The sequence below is a fragment of the Equus asinus genome, chromosome 24 (genome assembly GCF_041296235.1).
Source record: "Equus asinus isolate D_3611 breed Donkey chromosome 24, EquAss-T2T_v2, whole genome shotgun sequence".
NCBI classification, from domain to species: Eukaryota; Metazoa; Chordata; class Mammalia; order Perissodactyla; family Equidae; genus Equus; species Equus asinus.
In genome coordinates this window covers 34,525,487-34,545,846 of record NC_091813.1, presented here as the reverse complement: position 1 = coordinate 34,545,846, position 20,360 = coordinate 34,525,487, and the positions used below count along the sequence as shown (strand labels likewise).

Genomic DNA, 20,360 nt, shown 5'->3' with positions numbered 1-20,360 from the left:
ATGCAGATATATGCAGTATATATGTCTGAAATCATCATTGCCAGTGCTGTGCTTTTTATTTGTTATAGTCCCTCAATAGTGAAAACAGCCAACAAACTTCTTGCCTTGATCTGGATATTTACTCAGTCATCCTCCACCCACTCACCCCCTCCTCCACATACACACAGTTGCATTGAGGCATCTGTTACAGGGAGGCATTGCAAGGTACGTGCAGGCTGCTGCTTGCCAGCCTGGTTTCTGACTTATCACCTCTCGCTGATAACTTGGGCATGTGCAGTATTGGGGTACAGGACTCAAGCTGCCATTGTTTCATCGTGAGGCTTCACAGAAGCCTGGAGGCGTTTTTTTTTTTTGAAGAGAGGATTAGATTGGATGATTTTTAGGGTACCTTTCAGCTTTAAAAAACTTTGGATTTTTTTCCGGTAATGTCATTACTTGGTTATGATATAATCTTTTTGGATAGTAAAGCAGATTATAGTCCTATTTTACAGGTATGAACAAGAATGACAAGAGGATTCAAAGTACCTAAGGTTTTTTAGTGATTTAGCTGAAACTAAAAATGGTCATAGAGTATCCTGATTCCCATCCAGTTTTCTGTTAGTTAGATCAATCAGATACTTGGAGTAATTACTCACAGTGGTTTAGAACAACTTTTCTTTTTTTCTTTTTTCTTTCTTTCTTTCTTTCTTTCTTTTTTTTTTTTTGGTGAGGAAGATTGGCCCTGAGCTAACATCTGTTGCCAATCTTCCTCTTTTTGCTTGAGGAAGATTGTTGCTGAGCTAACATCTGTGCCGATCTTCCTCTATTTTGTATGTGGGATGCTGCCACAGCATGGCTTGATGAGTGGTGTGTAGGTCTATGCTTGGGATCCAAACCCACGAACCCCAGGCTGCTGAAGCAGACCACGCTGCCACTGGGCCGGCCCCTAGAGCAACATTTTAGCTTAAAACTTCCCATTATATTTTTCACTAATATAGACTGAAGAAAGTTGTCAGATTTGGTGTAGAACTAAAAAAGGAATTCAATTATTAATTGTTGTTACTCCCTTGCTTTCTGTTAGCTCTTATTGGTTGCATTTATTATATTATGCTTTTTCTATGTGATACAAGGTCCATCAATAGACAACTTTCTTTAAATGCTGAGGCATAGTATATTAGAAATATTACATATACAACTCTGACCACCAGGAAAGTGACATACAGGATGTCATACTTGGTTTCATAATTGTTGGCTATAGGAGAGGCAAGAGCATACAAAGATTAGAAGTAAAACCTATATATATAGTAGTCCAATGAGTGTGTTCCCAGAAGCCTGCCCAAGTCGTTAGGGAGGAACCCCGCTCCGAGAGCAGGCCGGCAGGCAGCAGCAGTCAGCTGCAGTTTCAGTGCCTCTCAGGTGATAGATGCCTCAGTACGTGTGGGTGTCGGTGGGGATGAGGGGGTTGGGAGCGAGAAAGATAAGTGAATATGTGAAATCACCACAAGTAGTAGCACGAAGATAAAAATAGGAAAACAATCTTGGAAAGTGAGGAAAAAGAGCAGTCAGATGCAGGAATCCGGAAAGTGCTTCAGAGTCATGAGGGAGGCCGAAGGCAGCAGAGTACCAGAGCGAAAATGGAAGCCTAAGAAGACCTGGACAACCAGGTCTGTAAAGGTTGGGTGTTCACACCATGCAATGATGGGCTTCTAAACACTTCCGAGGACATTATTTCACGTGATCTTCACAATAAACCTAACAGTGGATGTAGCAAATGATTATTCCTCTTTTTGACTCTTAAGAAAACAAAATTTGGGAGGTTACTCGTTTTGAGGTCACACAGTTCTGAGTAGCTTTGCTAATAACCACCTGTATTACTCAACACATGACTTCTTTTGCCTGAATTTCCTCATTTATAAAATTTGAATAATAGTTGTTACTTAACTCATAGGGTGAGAAATAATGCTTTATAAAACACTTAGCTTGGTGCATGGCACATGGTAAATACTCGTAAATGCTGGATGTTGCTATTATTTCTACTATGAGATCTGCATGTTTGAATAACTTGACGTTCAGCAAACGTTATTTTCTATACTATATTGCATCTTTTAGAATGTAAGTGGGCTGGTTATGCATGTGTATTTTTCCACATGTGTGTATCTCCAAAATGATTTTAAGGTATGTTAAGTTTGTCTTTACTCAACACATTTGCCAAGTGTTGGGAGATTCTATATCTCTTGTGATATTTCTTTTTGTTTTTGATCTGAAATCACATTTTACCTTTTGTGCAATCAATTTACATACTTTCATATGTTTCTACTGTTTAAGAAGGTAGAAAATGGTTCAGAAAATAGCCATGATATCTAGAACTGTTATATTATTTATATATTTCATATATGTTTTGCGTTTTCTTTTACCTTGTTACCTCTACTGACAGAGCTGCTTTTAATATTTGCATTTTTGTAAATGCACCTTCAGCAGATGTGCAGTCACATCTAATATAATAAATTTATTTTTCCGTAGTCTTTGTGTAGTTAGTTTTCTGGTCCGGAAAATGTGATTTTAAAAAATTACCTATGACTGCAAGGGGTATTTTTAACTATTTTGGCTGTAGTGCAGAAATTCAATTCTTCCCTCAGACTCCCATTACAGTAAATCCTTGGCATTTCCTGTGTTTGCCACTCTGATTTCTTGATGTTTACAGAAATTATTATAAGGTCTTAAATAACTTCGTTGTGTGTTAGAATAGCAGATAATCATTCTTTTTATCCAGACTTATAATTCTTGAACATTGAAACCATTGAGCAGAAAGTATTTTGTGTATGTCCAGGATATATAGCTTTTTTTCAAACAAAAATACTAAATGGATACACATTTCCAAAACAAGTCTGCTTTTGGGTCAATGTCACACTTAACTGGCCCTTGGTTTTCCTGTGTTCCCTCTTACCTTGGAGGATGTAGTCTCCAGCCTTAACTGTTTACCTAGTGATTGTTTTTTTCAGACATCTGAATCAAAACCCTGTAATAACTCCTAGTGATGCTCCCTGGTACTCAGCATTTTGTTCTAGAGAGGTCAAAAGTGGTTCAGGTTTGCTGGCCTTTGTCAGAATTATCTTGAATGCATTGTTTTTGTTATCTCTTCTTGTAGGTTTTCCTAATACAGAATTCTGGTATTGCCCCTGCTTCTTGACAAAGGAAAGCTACATGTGGTTTTTCCAGGTCCTTTTATTAGACTTGCTGAAATTTCTTCAATCCAAAGAAGAAAATTTATCGATATTTAGACTGTGTGCATGTGTGTCTTAGTACATAAGGGTGTGTGACTTCTTGTGTAAGGAAAAAGTATGGGCTTCAGAGTCAGATTTAGGTTCAGATTATGGGCTAGTTCTTAGACGTGTGACCTTTGGACATTATTTAACTTTCTTACTGTCAGCTTCATCATCTATATAGAGGATTAATGATAACTATCTCATAGAATTGTTCTGATTTATATTTAAAAGAATTTCTAACACATAGGGGATGATCAGAAATGGTACCCTCTCCTAGGGAATAGGTTTTGGTTAGTGAAGAAAATGGCTTATTTATTTAGAAATAGTGAGCAAACTCCATCCTACCCAAGTACATGTTATTTATTATTCTTTGAAACCAATATACTTTGAAAAAGCTATAAATGGGTTATGCAAATGGTGGTATTATTTTCTTTGGACTCAAGTGTTGCAATGTACGGGTGAACTTTGCTATGTTGATGTTAGTTGGCAGCTGAGTTAGTTGCCAAATGGATTTTAGTGGTTTGATATTCATCTTACTTGAGGCTAAAAGACCTGAAATGGTTCTCTAGCCACTAGTTCAAGATGAAAGCATCTCAGGAGGTTTTTACACAGAGAGGACATAGGAGATATTTGCTTAGCTTTTATGAGAGTTGCTTGCTATGATATTCTTTCCCCGGGCATTTGTACACTTTTTTTTGGGAATTCAAGTAGTATTAAGTAGTGCCTCATGATCGTCTGAGAATTCCAATGTAAAGTGGCACAGAGTCCTAGAGTTATATAATTGATACTTATAATTTTTACTTATGTGTAGTTATGTGAAAAGAACTAAGATACGGTCTTGCAATCAGTTTGATCTTTTTTGTGGAATTGCTTTAGCTACATGTACTAGTTAGTTCTGGATTTTTTATCGTTATTTCAAGTGTCTGCTTCCCCTAGATAAACTAAAACATCAGGAATGTTGGAATTAATGTAATATTTTTTCTTTTTTTTAACTACTAATTATTTTTCTTAATGGAATACTACTACCGTTGGAGGAAGTTTTCTGCCTTAGCTCCACTTGTTATTTTTCACTGCTTTCTCTTTAATTGAAGAAAGCAAATCTGAGGATAGTATCCATGTATTTGTGTCTACTCTCAATTGATATGGCAGCAATAGAAACAGAAACAGGAATAATATCATGTTTGTACGTTTAGTTTTAAATAATCATATTAGTAATTGCTGGGCATATCGCATAAATGTCTTCTATTTTCAGATCACTAGGAAAATCTTAGTATTTCCCCCTCTTCTGTTACGGTCTAGAGATATCTGAATTTTCAATTGCGTTAAGCAAAAAAAGATGAGTAAACGATGAATCAAAATTTGAGGCATGTTGAATTCATGTTTTACTATTTTATGGAGAAAAATCACTTTTTATTGTTTGTTATTGTGTACCATGTGAAGATGATTATGGATCTTTCTGGACCAAGGTACTAAGATTATATTTGGCACAGTTTTGTATACTAGCACAAGGCCTGTGTCTTTTCTAAATAAGGAAAATATTTTAATTTAAAATACCACACGTAAGTCAGATGTACTTACTTTCCTCTTGGTACATCCATGTCCTAAAGCTCTCAGGAGAAAATGGTTTAAAAAATTGTTTTCACGTCTAGATTAAGTGAAATCACTTGTCATAATGAGTTGCAAAATGGAGACCTTCATTCTGAAGCTGCCTGTTTCTCATTTGGATCTGACATATTAAAAAGCATATAATTAATGGTTGACATTAGTAATTAACATTAACTTTATGGTGCTTAATATGCCATCATTCATCCATCAAATAACCAGGAATGCATAATGTCTTAGCATAAAGGTTTTAATTATATAAAACGCTCCTTGAGTTTTCATATGGTATAAATATTAAAAGCCCCAAATGTATTTAAAGGATATTTTTGTAAATGTTTGCTGGGTGTAAGCTATGTTTTTATTTCTTTTTAGGAGTATGCATCAACAGTTGTGTCAGGAACTTCAAAAGGAGAATATGGACTTAATTGCGCAGTCTTCATTATCGGCTAAAGAGCGCCACCTTGCTGCAGTTGCCAGTGCGCTGTGGAAACATTTCTTTTCATTTTTGAAGAGTCAGAGAATGTCACAGATAGTGCCTCTCTCACAACTTGCAGATGCAGCTGCAGGTCAGCGTTGTTAATTTGCTAATTAGTTTCTCATTTTGCGGACGCTGTCAGTTTTTTCTTCTCTTTGCTTGGTAGCAAGTTCTTATTTTATTACGATGGAATAAATATTTTGACAAGCAGAAAGATGAAAAGAATTACATATTTTTAAATTAGGATCCTTTGGCTTATTTATTATTTTCCTCTTAGTAAAGGTAAAAATTAAGTGATTATTTCTACAAATAATAGATAATTTTCAATCTTAAAAATATTGAATGTACATAAACTTTTCTTATGCATGCAATATTTGGAAAGTAAAGTAGCATTTGATTTCTTCTAGTTCAAGTAGTTTATTTTCAGGTTGTGTGTGTAGATGTCTAGGTATAAGATGAAGTTACTTGTATAAAGAGCAAAAGAATATAGCATGAATTCCACTTCAACATCAAGCGGATAAGATAGAATGACATCAAATATATAGAATGTTATTGTTCTGACTTCTACTAGATTCTATTTTAGGTTGTAATTTTTACTTAATTTGATTATTATCCTAAGGACATGTTTTTAGGCTTTAAGGGGCTCTGAATCACATGACATTATAGGCAAGAATTTGAATATATGTGCATATATGCAGTTTTCTAAGAAGAGAGCATTATCTTTCTCAAAGGGGTATTTTTTCTGAAATATATTAAGAAGTACTGGAATAGACAGAGATGAATATAGTGACTGCAAGTGTTTAAATGCAATTTATATGAAGGTATTTAATATATTTAAATGTAATGCTTTTAAAAACTTAAGATCTGAACCAAGGTTTATTTTACCCTGATGTGAATGAGGAAAACTGAGCTGAAAGCACTACATAAAAGACTGAATGATATAAATTTTAAAAGATCTTTAATTCTAGTGGCACATCCATAATTAAAACTTTACAATGATAGGTTGAAGAATTGTGACAGGGCAACAGTTTTCCAACAACTATAATGTATGTGGAAATAAATATTGATATTCAATCATTTTAACCAAAGCAGTCATTACTAGCCAATAGGACTTATCTTTCTTTCATTCATGATCCCAACTTCCAGTCGGAGAACAAAAATGATGCCACGCAGGTTTAGTTAGTTCTGTCCTAGGTGCTGAAAATAAATGGTATATAAAGCAAAATATGTGTGGGTTTTGGTTTGTTTTGAAATAAAGACTTGATAGGTTTGAAGAGAAAAATTTCCCGAATTAAGGAAAACAGTCATTGAGGGGCTGGCCTGGTGGTGTAGTGGTTGAGTTCGCGTGCTCCACTTCGGTGGGCTGGAGTTCATGGGTTTGGATCCCAGGTGCAGACCTACACACCCACTCATCAAGCCATGCTGTGGTGGCATCCCTAATGCAAAATAGAGGAAGATTGGCATAGACGTTAGCTCAGCGGCAATCTTCCTCAAGCAAAAAGAGGATTGGAAAGGGATCTTAGCTCAGGGCCAATCTTCCTCACCAAACAAACAAACAAAACAAAAAAAGAGTCATTGAGTACCCACTTTTATTGCCAGTTGGGAAAAAGGGCTGTAGTTCCTTTTCTCGTATATAAGCTCCATGTTCTCGTGTAGCTTATAGTCTAGTGAGGGACAGAACAATAAATAAATATGTAATATGAGGGCCAGCCCTGTGGCCGAGTGGTTAAGTTCGCACTCTCTGCTTTGGTGGCCCAGGGTTTCGTCAGTTCAGATCCTGGGTGTGAACATGGCACCGCTCACCAAACCATGCTGAGGCAGCATCCCACCTAGCACAACCAGAGGCACTCACAACCAGAATATACAACTATGTACTGGGGGGCTTTGATGAGAAGAAGAAGATGAAGAAAAAAAAGATTGGCAACAGATGTTAGTTGAGGTGCCAATCTTTAAAAAAAAATGTGTGATATGTTATATGGTGATAAGTGCTGTGGAGCAAAATGAAACTAGAAAAGAGGATAAGGATAGGGAGGGCCAGAGGCAGGTTGTAATTTTAAAGAGAGTGGTCAGGAAGGCTTGAGTAAGTACCATTTGAGCAAAGACCTGAAGGAGGTGAGAGACTGGTGCTGTGCAGAAGTCCAGAGGCAAGAGCATGTCTGGTGTGTTTGAGGACCTACAGAGAAACCGTGAAAGCTCGTGCGCTGTGAGAAGGGGGGAGAGTAGTCAGAGATGTGATCAAGAGGTAATGGAGAGCTAGTTTGTGTTCTGCCTCGTATGCAGTTGTAAAGACTTTTGCTTTTACTCTGAGGTTGAAGCTGTTGGAAAGTTTTGAGCAGAGGAGTGATATGGTCCTTCTGGCTGCTAGACTGAGAACAGATTATAGAGAGGCAAGGCGAGAAGCAGGAAGGCCGGTTAGAGAACTATTGCAGCAACTCAGAGGTGAGCAGCCTGGGCTCAAGTGGTAGAAGCAGAGGTGGTGAGAAGTGTCTGACTTCCAGTCGGAAGGTAGAGAAAGTATTTTGAAAGTAGAGCTGACAAAATTTTCTAAATGAGTACAATATGGTAAGCAAAATAGATCGAAAGACAATCCTCCATTGGCTGAGATGAGGAAGATTGTGGTAGGAGCAGATTTTATGAGGGAAGACTAAGATTTTGATATTGGACATATTTTTTTAGACATCCATTAAAATCCAAGTAGAGATGTTAAGTAGGCACTTGGATAATGAGCCTAGGGTTCAGGGAAGAGGTCCAAACTGGAGATTTAAATTTGGAAACTGTTTATGTATAAATAGTCTTTAAAGCTCTAAACTCTGGGCGAGATCACCAAGAGAGCAAGTATTGGTGAAAAGAAAAGTCTGAGGACTGGGCCCTCGAATATTCCCATGTTCAGATTTGTAAGATAAAGAGGAACCAAGAAAGGAGACCAAAGGAATGCTGGTGACCCAGGAGAACCAAGAGTGTGGTGCCCTGGAAAACGAATGACAGAGCATTTCAAGGAAGGGGAAGTGACGAACAGCTCAATGCTGTTAATGGGTCACTTGAGATGAGGCCTGAGAATTGGTCGTTGGATTTAGCAGGAGGGACCACTAGTGACCTTGAAGAGGAGTTTTGGTGTAGTGGTAGAGGCATAGGCCTGACTGAAGATGATTCGAGAGAAAATGTGAGAAGAGGAATTGCAGATGGCAAATATAGGTAAATCTTTTTGAGTATCACTCTTTATGAGAAGTAGAAAAATGGGAATGTTAGGTAGAGGAGGAAGTGAGATCAAAGATTTTTTTAAAAATGTGAGAGAAATTTCAAACATGTTTGTATTGGAATGTTTAGACAGGAATGTTCTGGAGTGAGGGAGAACTTGATGATCCAAGAGAGTCTCTGTTTTATGTTTTAATGCCCAAGAGAAATGGGATCCCGTAGAGATCTTGGCCTCAGATCATCTCTAGTAGCAGAAGGGAAGGCAGAGTAAATGGCCCCAGATGAAGGCCTCTGGGTAGATGTGGTGGGAGCTTGTGGTAGTTCTCTTCTGATGTTCTCATTTCTCTGTGAAGTAGTAAGATCATTAGTTGAAGGTGAGGATGAGGAAGAGGTACTGGCTGATGATGGAGAGAGGAGAGAAGGTATGCAATAATCCTCTAGGAGATTTTAAGACTGAGCGGACTAGAGAAATGTAGTAGGAATACTGTCCAGCTCTAAGGGCCCACTTAAAGTTTGTAGTCACAAATTTAAAGTGACATCAGTCAGCATTGTTGCTCACCAGCGTTTATACTAGTGCAGGTGCATGTGGAGAAGAGAATAGGGTTAGAATTCAACAGATGCTGGGTTTTTTTTCCAGGCAAGTACAATGAATCAAGTAAGAAGCAAGAGAGTTGATGTTATACCCAAATGAGTGTAATAATGGACCATGAACTCAAGTTGACTAAAAAGGGAAAGAAAGGCACTAAGGCAGTGAGGAACAGGGAAAAAGTTATAGGATCAAAGAATTATAGGTCCTGGTGGAATCAAAGAACTGTTGGAATTGGGGGCCTAGAGGAGGAGAGTTGGAAAGCTGGTTCGGTGCCAGAAAGTGGTTTTCTTGAAGTTGAAATTATAGAGAGATTGTACTTATTGGCAATGCCAAGATCTCTCAGTATCCCCATGGGAGTGAATGGCTGAAGCAGAGTGGAGGATAGATTCATTGGGGGAGAGGAGTTCAAGAAACTGAGAGGTCAGGATATTGGAAGAAACATCATCAGGCATATGAGAGGAGTGCTGTTAGAGAGAATGATAGTAGCTACAATCTTCAAGGAATGAGGGGAGGTGAAGTAGGAAACAGTAGGCGAATGCACCAAGGAGAGTTAGTGGCTGGTATGACCTGATGACGTGAGATGCACGTGAGCTAGAGCTTTTTGGGAGGAGGAAGGGAGCATCTCTAGAAAAGCAATGTGGACCAAGGAGTAAACCTACCTTATCTGCAAGTCAAGCGGTATGAGAGGAGTGGGAGAATAAACAGCCACCATTGGAGAGAGCTGTGTAGGAGGTAGTGCTTAATGAGCAATTTATTGACAAGCATAAATTAATATGGTAAAAATTAAATTGGGGGATTCCCAGGAAATCATAAAATAAAGTATATTTGTTTAACATGGTTAACTAAGGAATTCCAGTTCCCAACCTTAGTGTATTCTGAAGGAGGTGGAGTGTCAGTAATTGTAGCAGATCATTGCTTAATAGAAGAGAATGTCCAGTGTCTAAGGTAAAAGGATCTTGTCATCTGTGGTCGGTGGCAAATAAATTAGCTTGATTGGAGAAGAGTAGATGCTAGAAATATTTTTTTGAATGGGTTTTTTGAATGAGATGAAGGAGGCACATTTAGCAGACACATCAGGCTTAGAATTTGCAGTTTGAGGGAGCCATTATAGATTCATAATGATAATGCTGAGATAGATTGTTCTAGACCCTTTCATGGTGATCTAGATGATCACTACAGAAATTTCTCTGACAACATGAATTTAGTTCAGTTTTAGGTTTCTGTTAGTTCTGCATTTCTAAATGTGACATTTTATTATTTAGTGTTGAATGTTTTTTTCTCACTATTGATGTAATTTTGGGAGGGGAAAGAGTTTTAAAATATTTCTTACCATACGTTTCTCTCATTTTAAATCTAGATTTTACTTTGTTAGCAATGGACATGCCCAGCACAGCTCCATGCGATCTTCAGCCTCAGCCAGTTACATCAATGATACAACTTTTTGGTTGGGATGATATCATCTGGCCCCAAGTTGTAGCAAGATATTTAAGTCATTTCCTACAAAATAGGTAAGTGGTTTTACTTCAGGTATGCACATTAATGTAAATGGTAGATCACTACACTAGGAAAGTAAGACTTTTCACAAATAAAAACTGATCTTGGGGCTGGCCCGGTGGCACAGCAGTTAAGTTTGCACGTTCTGCTTCTCAGCAGCCCAGGGTTCACTGGTTCGGATCCCGGGTGCGGACGTGGCACTGCTTGGCAAAAGCCATGCTGGGGTAGGCGTCCCAAGTATAAAGAAGAGGAAGATGGGCATGGATGTTTGCTCAGGGCCAGTCTTCCTCAGCAAAAAGAGGAGGATTGGCAGGAGTTAGCTCAGGGCTAATCTTCCTCAAAGAAAGAAAAGAAACTGATCTTTACTACATGTATGCTCACTTTGGTAGTTTTTTGCTTTTGGACATGTCAGCACTTTGATGGGAGTAATAGTACGAAAGCTCATTTATGTTTCATGGCCTGCTTTTTAAAAAAAATGCTGATGCTTAAGCCCTTTTTCAAAATTGTTTTTGTAGGACTACCTTATTCTCATCCTGAAATGACCTTTCTACACTCAGCACTGTGAAAGAAATTATACAGTTAATATTTTTGAATCTGTAAGACACTGGTATATTATTGTCATTTTAGATTTAATGATAGCTTTCCTTTTCACAGCTAGGTTTTTATGGGGTTTTTAAATTTTTTTTAATTTTTTTATTACTTTTTGGTGAGGAAGATTGGCCCTGAACTAATAACATCTGTTGCCAGTCTTTCTCTTCTTGCTTGAGGAAGATTGTTGCTGAGCTAACATCTGTGCCAATCTTCTTCTGCTTTATATGTGAGACGCCACCAAGGTATAACTTGATGAGTGGTGGGTAGGTCCACGCCCAGGATCTGAGCTCGTGAACCCCTGGCCACCAAAGCAGAGCTTGCAAACTTAACCACTATGCCACCGGGCCAGCCCACAGCTAGACTTCTAAAGATTTGACTCTTGTGCGTTCATGAACAAGACACTTCACCACCGTGAACACTGGTTTCCTTATTTATAAGAATCTGCTGCCTCTTTACATAGGAGATCTGAAGAAGCCCAAGAGAAAGAATATAACATAAAGTTAAAATAGAAATAGTGTACAGTAAAAGGAAGATTTGAATAAGAATATCAAATGGAGGAAAGTAAAATAAATACACAAATCTAAGAGACCAATGTGATTCTTGTCCAGGCTGCCAGTGGGTGGAAATGAGGAGTGAACGGTCAGTAAGGTAGTCTTCTCATAAGGAAGGTCATTAACCAGAGTCATTAAGTCATATCTCATTGGCTTTCAGTTGTAAAGTCAGGGAGTTCAACTTCAATTTGATTACTTTTAAGGTCCCTTCTAGCTTGAGAATTCTGTAATAACAAACATTTATATTATTTGTTAAGCAGTTTTGCCAAAATTATCTGAAATAATTTTAGTTTTTAAAATCATATTGGTGTATTAGTAACAGTTGAAGAAACTGAAATGCAAAGATGTCAGAGCTTTGGGAAGGTTGTGCGGGTAATAAATGACCAATTTGAGTTCTTCTGTACTGTGTATTCTTTTCATGACAACTTATATTTAAAGTATTTCAAAATAGTAGTTTTAGAGTTATGATTTCTATGTATTTTTAGAATTTCTGACTTTACATAACACTTTATATAGTTCACTTAAGACCATCCTCATCCTCTCTACCCCCACTTATGAAATGATTAGAAATGAGACCTAGCCTTTGGCTTCACAGAAAGAATTGAAATAAAATAATCCTGTCAGATGTTATTTGGGAATTCTTTAATAACTGCGTGTGGGATGGGGCAGCAGGAAACGAGGGGATAGGAACGGGGTTGGTCAGGAGACCCACAGAGGAAGATATTTTGTCTTTAACATCTTTCTTACATATATGGTCATGACTGCTTCTGTTTATTTACTCTGAGGGCCACTGTTCTTTATTCTGCTCGCCACCTCCTTCATTATTATCTCACCAGCTAATTATAAGCTCCTTCCTTGCTTTTCCCGTTTTAACCATATTCTTCCTTACCTCTCTCCTTTGGCATGAGCCTACACATATGCCATCGGTGGAAAAAGGAAAATCAAAAATTAGAACATTACAAGTGAAAGCAAGAGTATTTATCTAAAATGTCCTTTTGTGTATATCTGTAGTATTCATCTTCAGCAATGCATGTCTGAGCTAGTGGGTTTGTCTTTAAAATAAGTGAGGCCAAGAGATGGGGAATGTTAGAGTGTTTTCATTTCTTAATCTCTATGCTCATGGAACATATTGCCAGAGTTTTGTTTTTATTTTTGTTTTTAACGTCCATCAACTTACTTTTACAGCATGTTGTGTGAAGCACTTTCTCATTCAGGCTGTGTGTCTTTTCAAGCCCTAACGGTGAGATCTTGGATCCGCTGCATTTTGCAAATGTATGTAAAAAACCTCTCTGTGCCTGATGATGTGTTCGTTGATTTAAGTCCTGAACAGGCAGTTGGTAAGTATTGCAGGTATTTTGCTTTCTGGATGGCTAAACATGTTTAAAATTTCCTGTTTTGTTGCATAAATTAATATAAAAGACACAAAACGTATTTGTAATTAGGTATGACTATAAGCAAATTTATTTCCTTTTGCAGCCTGTTTCTTTTCCTTGATATTTTCCTGTTACTATATATGACAAATTTCTCTTCTATAAAGATAAAAGAACTTGTTTCCTTGGAAGCCAGGAACGAAAACTTGCTCTCAGGTGACAAGCCATTTTTTTACCTTGAAGAAACTGATCACAAAAAAAAGTGGAAATATGAAGTAAATAACCAGATATCACACTGTGAACACCCCAAAAAGAAAAATATCCAATTATGAATAATTCTCTCCCATTTTATATTAGATGTTTTTCCTTTCTTCTGCTTTACTATTAGTCACTGAGTGGTACTTGTACTTTTTTTTTTTCAATATCTTGTACAGTTCTGGTTGTCTGTAGGCAATGCCGTTTCTTAGTGCTTATGGTCATTTATAAATCACACAAAGACTAGAGTGAAAAAATGCTCCAAATTTACCTGGATATCTTATTACATCCGTTGGCTTTACATGAATAACTTTTGAGCTAGGACACTCACAAGTACATGTTTGTTTTTAAGTAAAACCTTTCCTTACTGAGGGAAACTTAATTCAAAGTTTTTAATTATGTGGAAATTTAAATTTTAAAAGAAAGCATGTCGTAAGTGAAGAATGCTACATTCTCTGCTCTCTCATCTGTATATATATAAAATATAGATTTATATAATGCATGTATACTATTACTATATTATTTTATCTTAACAGAAAAAGAGTACATGGAACAGTTGGCTGAACTGACAAGGTTGCTGTTTAAACTCTCAGAAGTAAAGAATATTTTCTCAGAGGCACAAGTCGAATATTCACCCATCCCAGAAGACCCTAGAAAAGCACTTGTTCAATTCCTTGAGGTATTTTCATTTATTATATAATTGTCCAAATCAGTTACAATTATTAAAAGTAAAGAATGATACATGAAAACCTTACTCTAAGGCTGATCTAAATTGTAGGAATATCTTACTGCTTAAATTACCAGATAACAATATTCTTCGGGAGCTTAGGAACTATATTTCCTTGTATATGGTCCATAATAGTTCCAACATAATGTTTGCCTCCCCGTAGCAAGCACTGTAAATTTTACAGTAAGATTTTAGTGTATTCAGCATAAGCACCAACCACTTCATATCATAGTATGGTTGGGGCTTTAAAATCTGATCCATTCATTTTGTTTTGTCTCTATAATAAATAGTGCCATTCAACATTTTATTTTTAATTATTAATTTTGTAGACTCTATCTTAGGTGATAGTCTTTGCTTTGCAGCCTAGTTGAGGTTGTTAATGTGTTTGGATTAGTGTTTTTGTAAACTGTTCACAGTAAAAGTTGGTTTATTTTCCCACAGAGTGGTTGGTATTAACTGCAATGAAAATAATTACAACCCATAAGCTCTTTCCATAAGTGTGAATTCTTCATTCTTTTCCATTAAGTTAAAGCACAATTGTACGACCATTAGGGATGTCATATAAATCCTAAAAATATTTAGTAATAGTGTGTGCAGATGTAAAATACACGTTTCTGTTGAGCCTTTTATTTATTTGTTCATTAGATCTCAACCTGTAATTAATTAAACCCCTGTGCTAGCAACCATACTGGACCAGAAAGGGAGGTAGAAGTCATGCACTCCACCGATCATTTTCAAAGGCTCTCCTAATTTAATCCAGTCCAAATTAACTGTTCTTCATCACTCAGTAAATAATAGTGGTTTGCTGTATGCTAAATGGTATTATGCTAGGATTTCTTAGGAATTCAAAGAACCAAAAGAAGTAGTCCTTGATCTTAGAGAACTTTTACTTGTCTGAGAATACAAGATATACACAAAGGTTAAAATAATAATAGAAGACGGTATATACTAAGTGTCACTTAGTTGATAGATCAATCAGTAGGTTAAGAATTCAGAGCATCTTGGTCTAAGAAGTTTGGGTTTTATCCTGTGACCAGTGTGAAGGCTTTATAAATTTTTATGTAGGTCTGATTTGATCAAATGTCTTTAAAGAAAATTAGTAACAATGAAGTAGATTAAAGTTGAGAAGAACTATTGGCCAGAAACTAGTGAGATTTAAAAGGAATTGAAGATTGAATTATGGGATTTTTGAGTGAATATGAAATAAATACTGTGTTTAACTAGAAGAATGATGATACCTTAAGGAGAAATAGGAACATCATGGTTTGGAGTAAGGGAGAAGTAAGTGAAGAGTTCAGTTTTAAACTTGTTTAGTTTTAGATTGAGTCTCAGGGGTCCCCAAAATCATCCCTCGGTGCTATGTTCACTAGGAGGACTCATGGAAATCAGACTCACAGAAATAGTTGTACTCAAAGCTCTGACTTATTACAGTGAAAGGATTCATAGCACTGTCAGCCAAGAGAAAAGGTACATGGGGTGAAGTCGGGATAAATCAGGCACAGCTTCCAAGAGTCCTCTCCCAAGTGTTACACTGGACATGCTTAATTTTTCCAGCAAGGAATTGTGACAACACCTGTGAAATGTTATCTACCAGGGAAGCTCATTAGCAACTCAGTGCCCAGGGTTTTTAATGGGGGCTGGTCACATAGGCCCCCTTTACCTGGCACTTATAAAATTCCAGACTCCCAGAAGGGAAGTAGATATTCAGCATAAACTATACTGTTTGCACAGACAGTTTAGGCCCAGTGAGCCATCCTTATCTGGAAATGGTAGGGAAAATCTAAGGTTCTAAATATCTGCCATGCAAGTAGGACTTTTTAAGGACAACAGTCTTGGGCCTGCCCTGTTAACTCTTTTCTGCACAAAAATGATAATATGACATGTAAATAGTGGTAGTCAAGGCACCGAGAAATACACATCTCGTAGTCTAGGGAGGCTAAGGCTAAGGCTAAACATAGAGAAATATTGAGGTCTAGGGCACTGGTTCTGTAAAGTGTGTTTCATAGAGCGCTGGGGGTTATTGATACCTTTTCAGGAGTTCTACGAGCTCAACAGTGTATTGACATTTGCACAAATAGTGCAAAGGCTTTAGCATAAATCAACACCATGGCCCGAGATTATACCAGTAGTCATTTTAATTTTCACTGCCATACAATCACAGGGGAAAAAAAAGCCAGTTTCATTTAAGAATATCTTTAATGAAGCAGTAAAATTATAAATGTTATTAAATTTTGACCCTTGAATACATGTCCTTTTAATGTTCTGTGAATGACAATGAGATGTGCACCTAAAGCACTATAGCTGCATCCCGAAGCAAGATTGTGTCTAAATAAAAGGCATTTGTGTGATCATTTGAGTTGCAAGCTGAACTGACTGCTTTTATCTTGAAAGAACAACTGACAAGGTATGGTTATTCAGACTGGGATATGTGGCAGACGTTTTCTCAAAAATGAATGAAATGAGCCTATCACTTCAAAGAACACAGTTGACAGCCTTTGTTGCCAATAACTTAATTTGAGCTTTTAAGAAAATTAGAATTTTGGAAAACTTGTGTTTACCATCATGAGCTTAGGAGTTTCTTGATACTTAAAGACTTTTCTGATGACATTGGTGGTGGTATTAATGAATATGATTTTTTTAATATGGATAATGAAATCTGTCAACATCGGGAAGCTGTATAACTCAGTGAACCAAAATTTTCCAAATGACCAGTACAGGCTTTTTCAAAAGCACACATGGGTATAAAACATGGGTATAAAACATCCATTCGAAGAACAAGTTAGACCAATGGCTTTTATTGTAGCAGAGTCAAGATGTTTGTTGACATGGATTCCATATAACAGCTAACCTTTAAGAAATACCACTTGTCATATTTTGGTGTAATATCAAAGAGGAATTCCCACAGTTATCTGAAAAATCTATTAAAAGACTTCTTCCTCTTCTAGCTACATATATTTGTATAGACTGAATTGTTTTCATCTGCAACATTTTGCAACAGATTGTATGCAGAGGCAGATATGAGAATCCAGCTATCTTCTGTTAAGCCAGACATTAAAGAGATTTGTAGAAATGTAAAAAAAAAAAATGCCACTTCTTCCTACATTTTTTTTGTTTTGGAAAATAAGTTATTTTTCACTTAAAATATGTTACTTATGTTAACATAACGTTTATTATTTTTAAATGAACTAATAAATAATCTTAATTTTTTTCTTTTAATTTCTAATATGGTAAATATCAATAGATAAAACCCAAATAATAATAAACTCTTAAGATTCTCAATTTTTAAGTGTATAAAAGGGAAATTAAACCAAAAAGTTTGAGGGGCTGGCCAGGTGGCATAGCGGTTAAGTGCACAGTGGTCCAGGGTTAGCCGGTTTGGATCCCAGGTACGGACATGGCACCACTTGCCAAGCCAGGCTGTGGTAGGCGTCCCACATATAAAGTAGAGGAAGATGGGTACTGATGTTAGCTCAGGGCCGGTCTTCCTCAGCAAAAAGAGGAGGATTGGCAACAGATGTTAGCTCAGGACTAATCTTCCTCAAAAAAAAGTTTGTGAACTCTGGTCTAGAGAAAGAAGTGTAGAGAAGAGCAGAGGGCTGAACTGAAAAGAGGGTTCATTAAGTCTCTCTCTTGTTCTCATCTGTCCACCTCACAGTCAATCACTCAAGTTCTCTCAGTTCTTTATCCTTTCCTGCATTCCACATTTCATTATCAACATGGCTAACTTTAAGATCACCTTGGACAACTTATCTTAAGCCCTCATTTCAAAGCTTGTCCGATAGTCTTTCAAGTGACCTTCACTTCTGCTTTACTTCATGCCCCCACTCCCGTGACTAACTGAGCCCTGGCGTCCCTTGGAGCATCTGAAAGCTCTTTGACTGTCACCACCTGCCTCCAGCTCTCGGAGGGCCCTCATCATGACCCTCTCCTCCTTTTTCTGTCAGTGCAACATCTTCTCAAGGGCTCACTTCCTTCCCTATCCACCTAATTAGACCCCTGGGGGCCTCACTTCAACTACTCTCACCAACACCCTCACAATCTTCCACCCTTTCTCTTTCAGTCATACCTACAAACCCTCTCAACCTTGGATGGGAGCAACCACTTGCTTTCTTTCCTTTGTCTTATCTGCTGAGAGCTGCAGGAGAAAAATCATATAACTATGCATATTGGTGCTGTTTATGCCCAATTTAGGTCATTGAAATACACTTTAAGTTTCCAGTAATGGCTTGAAAACTCTACTGCTCTTCTCAAACCTTCTAACCCATCTCTAGCCAGTCTTCTCTTGATTCTTTTTGTGACTTCTTGCCTTTTGTTTATTCTCACTTTTCCTCAACTTACTTTTTCATTTATTTCCCTCTTCACTGTACTTTTCTTACTGCCTTAGTTCAAATTTCTCTCTATTGCCCCCCCATTTTGCCATCTGTACCCCTTGTGCCTCATCCTCTTTTCCTCTGAGAAAGTTAAGCTGGAATCTAATGGCTCACACAGAAAATTCTGGAGGAAAAAGTCAATTCATCTCACAAAGCTGAACTGTAAAGAGATCTTATTTGTAAGAATTTGGTCACCTTCCTTGTAGGTCTTCCTTGTACAAATTTGGGGATTTGGAATTCCCAGTCATATACTAGGATGTTTGGAAGTCCTGAAGTGATTTGGTTACAAGCTTCTTTTCTATCAGTTCCACATATCTTTTTACTAATACTTTGCTGAGTCAGACCTTGTATGAATAATTACTGGTGAATTGATGTTTTATTCTTCTTTTAACCTTTATTTTAATTATAAAAGGCAAGACTTAATTCTTTTCACTTGCTTTTTAGTGCCTATGAACATTTATTGGAAAGTTAAGGATGAAGGCTTATGTAAGGGGCTGTCTGTGTATAGAGGGAGAGAGAAATTATCTTTATTTTTCAAAGTCTGTATTGTATAAAACTTGGAAAGCTAAATCCTGTTTTTTCTTATTTATAGGCTGTTGGTATAACTTATGGGAATCTGCAGAAACTTTCTGATAAATCTGCCATGGTCACAAAGTCCTTAGAATACCTTGGTGAAATATTAAAATATATAAAACCTTATTTGGGAAAAAAAGTTTCCAGTGCAGGGCTGCAACTGACTTATAGGATGATGGGTATGTATTTCTGACATTAAAACTTCCTTTGGTTGAGGCTATAGTATCATGATGGATAGGAATATACTAAGAATAATCTAAAAGACAGTGATTTAACTTACAATAATTCATGTTGGCTTTCAAGTGTATCTGTGTCTTTCCCCACCTTCTTTCAGAACTTTTCTTGTTATGCTTGTGTTACTATTAAAATTAATTATGATCAATTCTGAAAATATGCCAACATCAATCTGCTATCAGTAGAATGTTGTGAGTCACTCCCGTTGTGAATACCTGGATAATTAAAATGCACCTTTTCTTAATGCTTGCTATGCTTTGTTAGAATTTAAAATATCAGAAAACCATCACTCCATTCTACTTTTATGGTCTACTCTGTACGAAGGAGGTCAGGAAAGAATTTATTCCAGCACTAAAGATATTTAAGCTTCAAACCTTGTTTCTCACATTACTATGCTTTCTCCTTTCAAAAGGAAATCTTTTTTCTGTGCCTGTTCTGTAACAACAGAGTTCATCTTTCTTTAGGAAGTCAGTAATTTGAATACCTTTGTTCACTAAAACCATGTAGCTAACCAAAAATAGGAACTGGATAAAGGGAAATGAGAAGGATTTCCTTAGAAGTTTTTATACAGAATTTAAGTTTTTTAGTTTTTTTTTTATTTCTCTGTGGCCAAAACCTTATATCTGTTCCCTTTGATCTTGTGAACATATGAATAAACCTGATTTGGGCTGTCTGAAACCTTTTATCTTTGTTGTGAAAGATAAAGGAGAATACGAAAATGTGTAAATATGGATGATGTAGAATATAGTGAAAGCTATAGTAGCAATTCAGGCATCTTAATTTTAGAGAAAAATATGTGAGAATTTATTATAAATTTAACATAGTGAAATGTAGATTAATAAATATTTCAGCACTTAGGCTTATAATTTATTAGTCTCTATTAAATTTTCGCCAAGCTAAATGTACGATTTCAGGGTATATCTCTATTTTTAAAAATATATGATAGTCTTATCAGGAACTACAAAATCGTATTTGGAGTGGTGATATGCAGCTCTTAGGAAGAATTGAGGGGTTCTTTGTTTTGTTACGTGGTTGGTTTTTGACGTAGCGGCAGGTGATCTGTGTCGTTTCCTTTCGTCCAGCTCTCAGAGACTA

At 36.9% G+C, this 20,360-nt stretch overlaps 1 protein-coding gene across 1 annotated transcript in view; it reads left to right on the top strand.

The window, feature by feature from the left end:
- Positions 1–20,360, top strand: part of MMS22L (MMS22 like, DNA repair protein) — a 125,993-nt gene that overhangs the window by 82,893 nt on the left and 22,740 nt on the right. Inside the window, exons 15-19 of the mRNA XM_014843233.3 lie at positions 5,217–5,410; positions 10,458–10,608; positions 12,922–13,073; positions 13,898–14,040; positions 19,051–19,210. Of these exons, the coding sequence (XP_014698719.1) occupies positions 5,217–5,410; positions 10,458–10,608; positions 12,922–13,073; positions 13,898–14,040; positions 19,051–19,210 (800 nt within the window). The remainder of the gene's footprint in view (positions 1–5,216; positions 5,411–10,457; positions 10,609–12,921; positions 13,074–13,897; positions 14,041–19,050; positions 19,211–20,360) is intronic.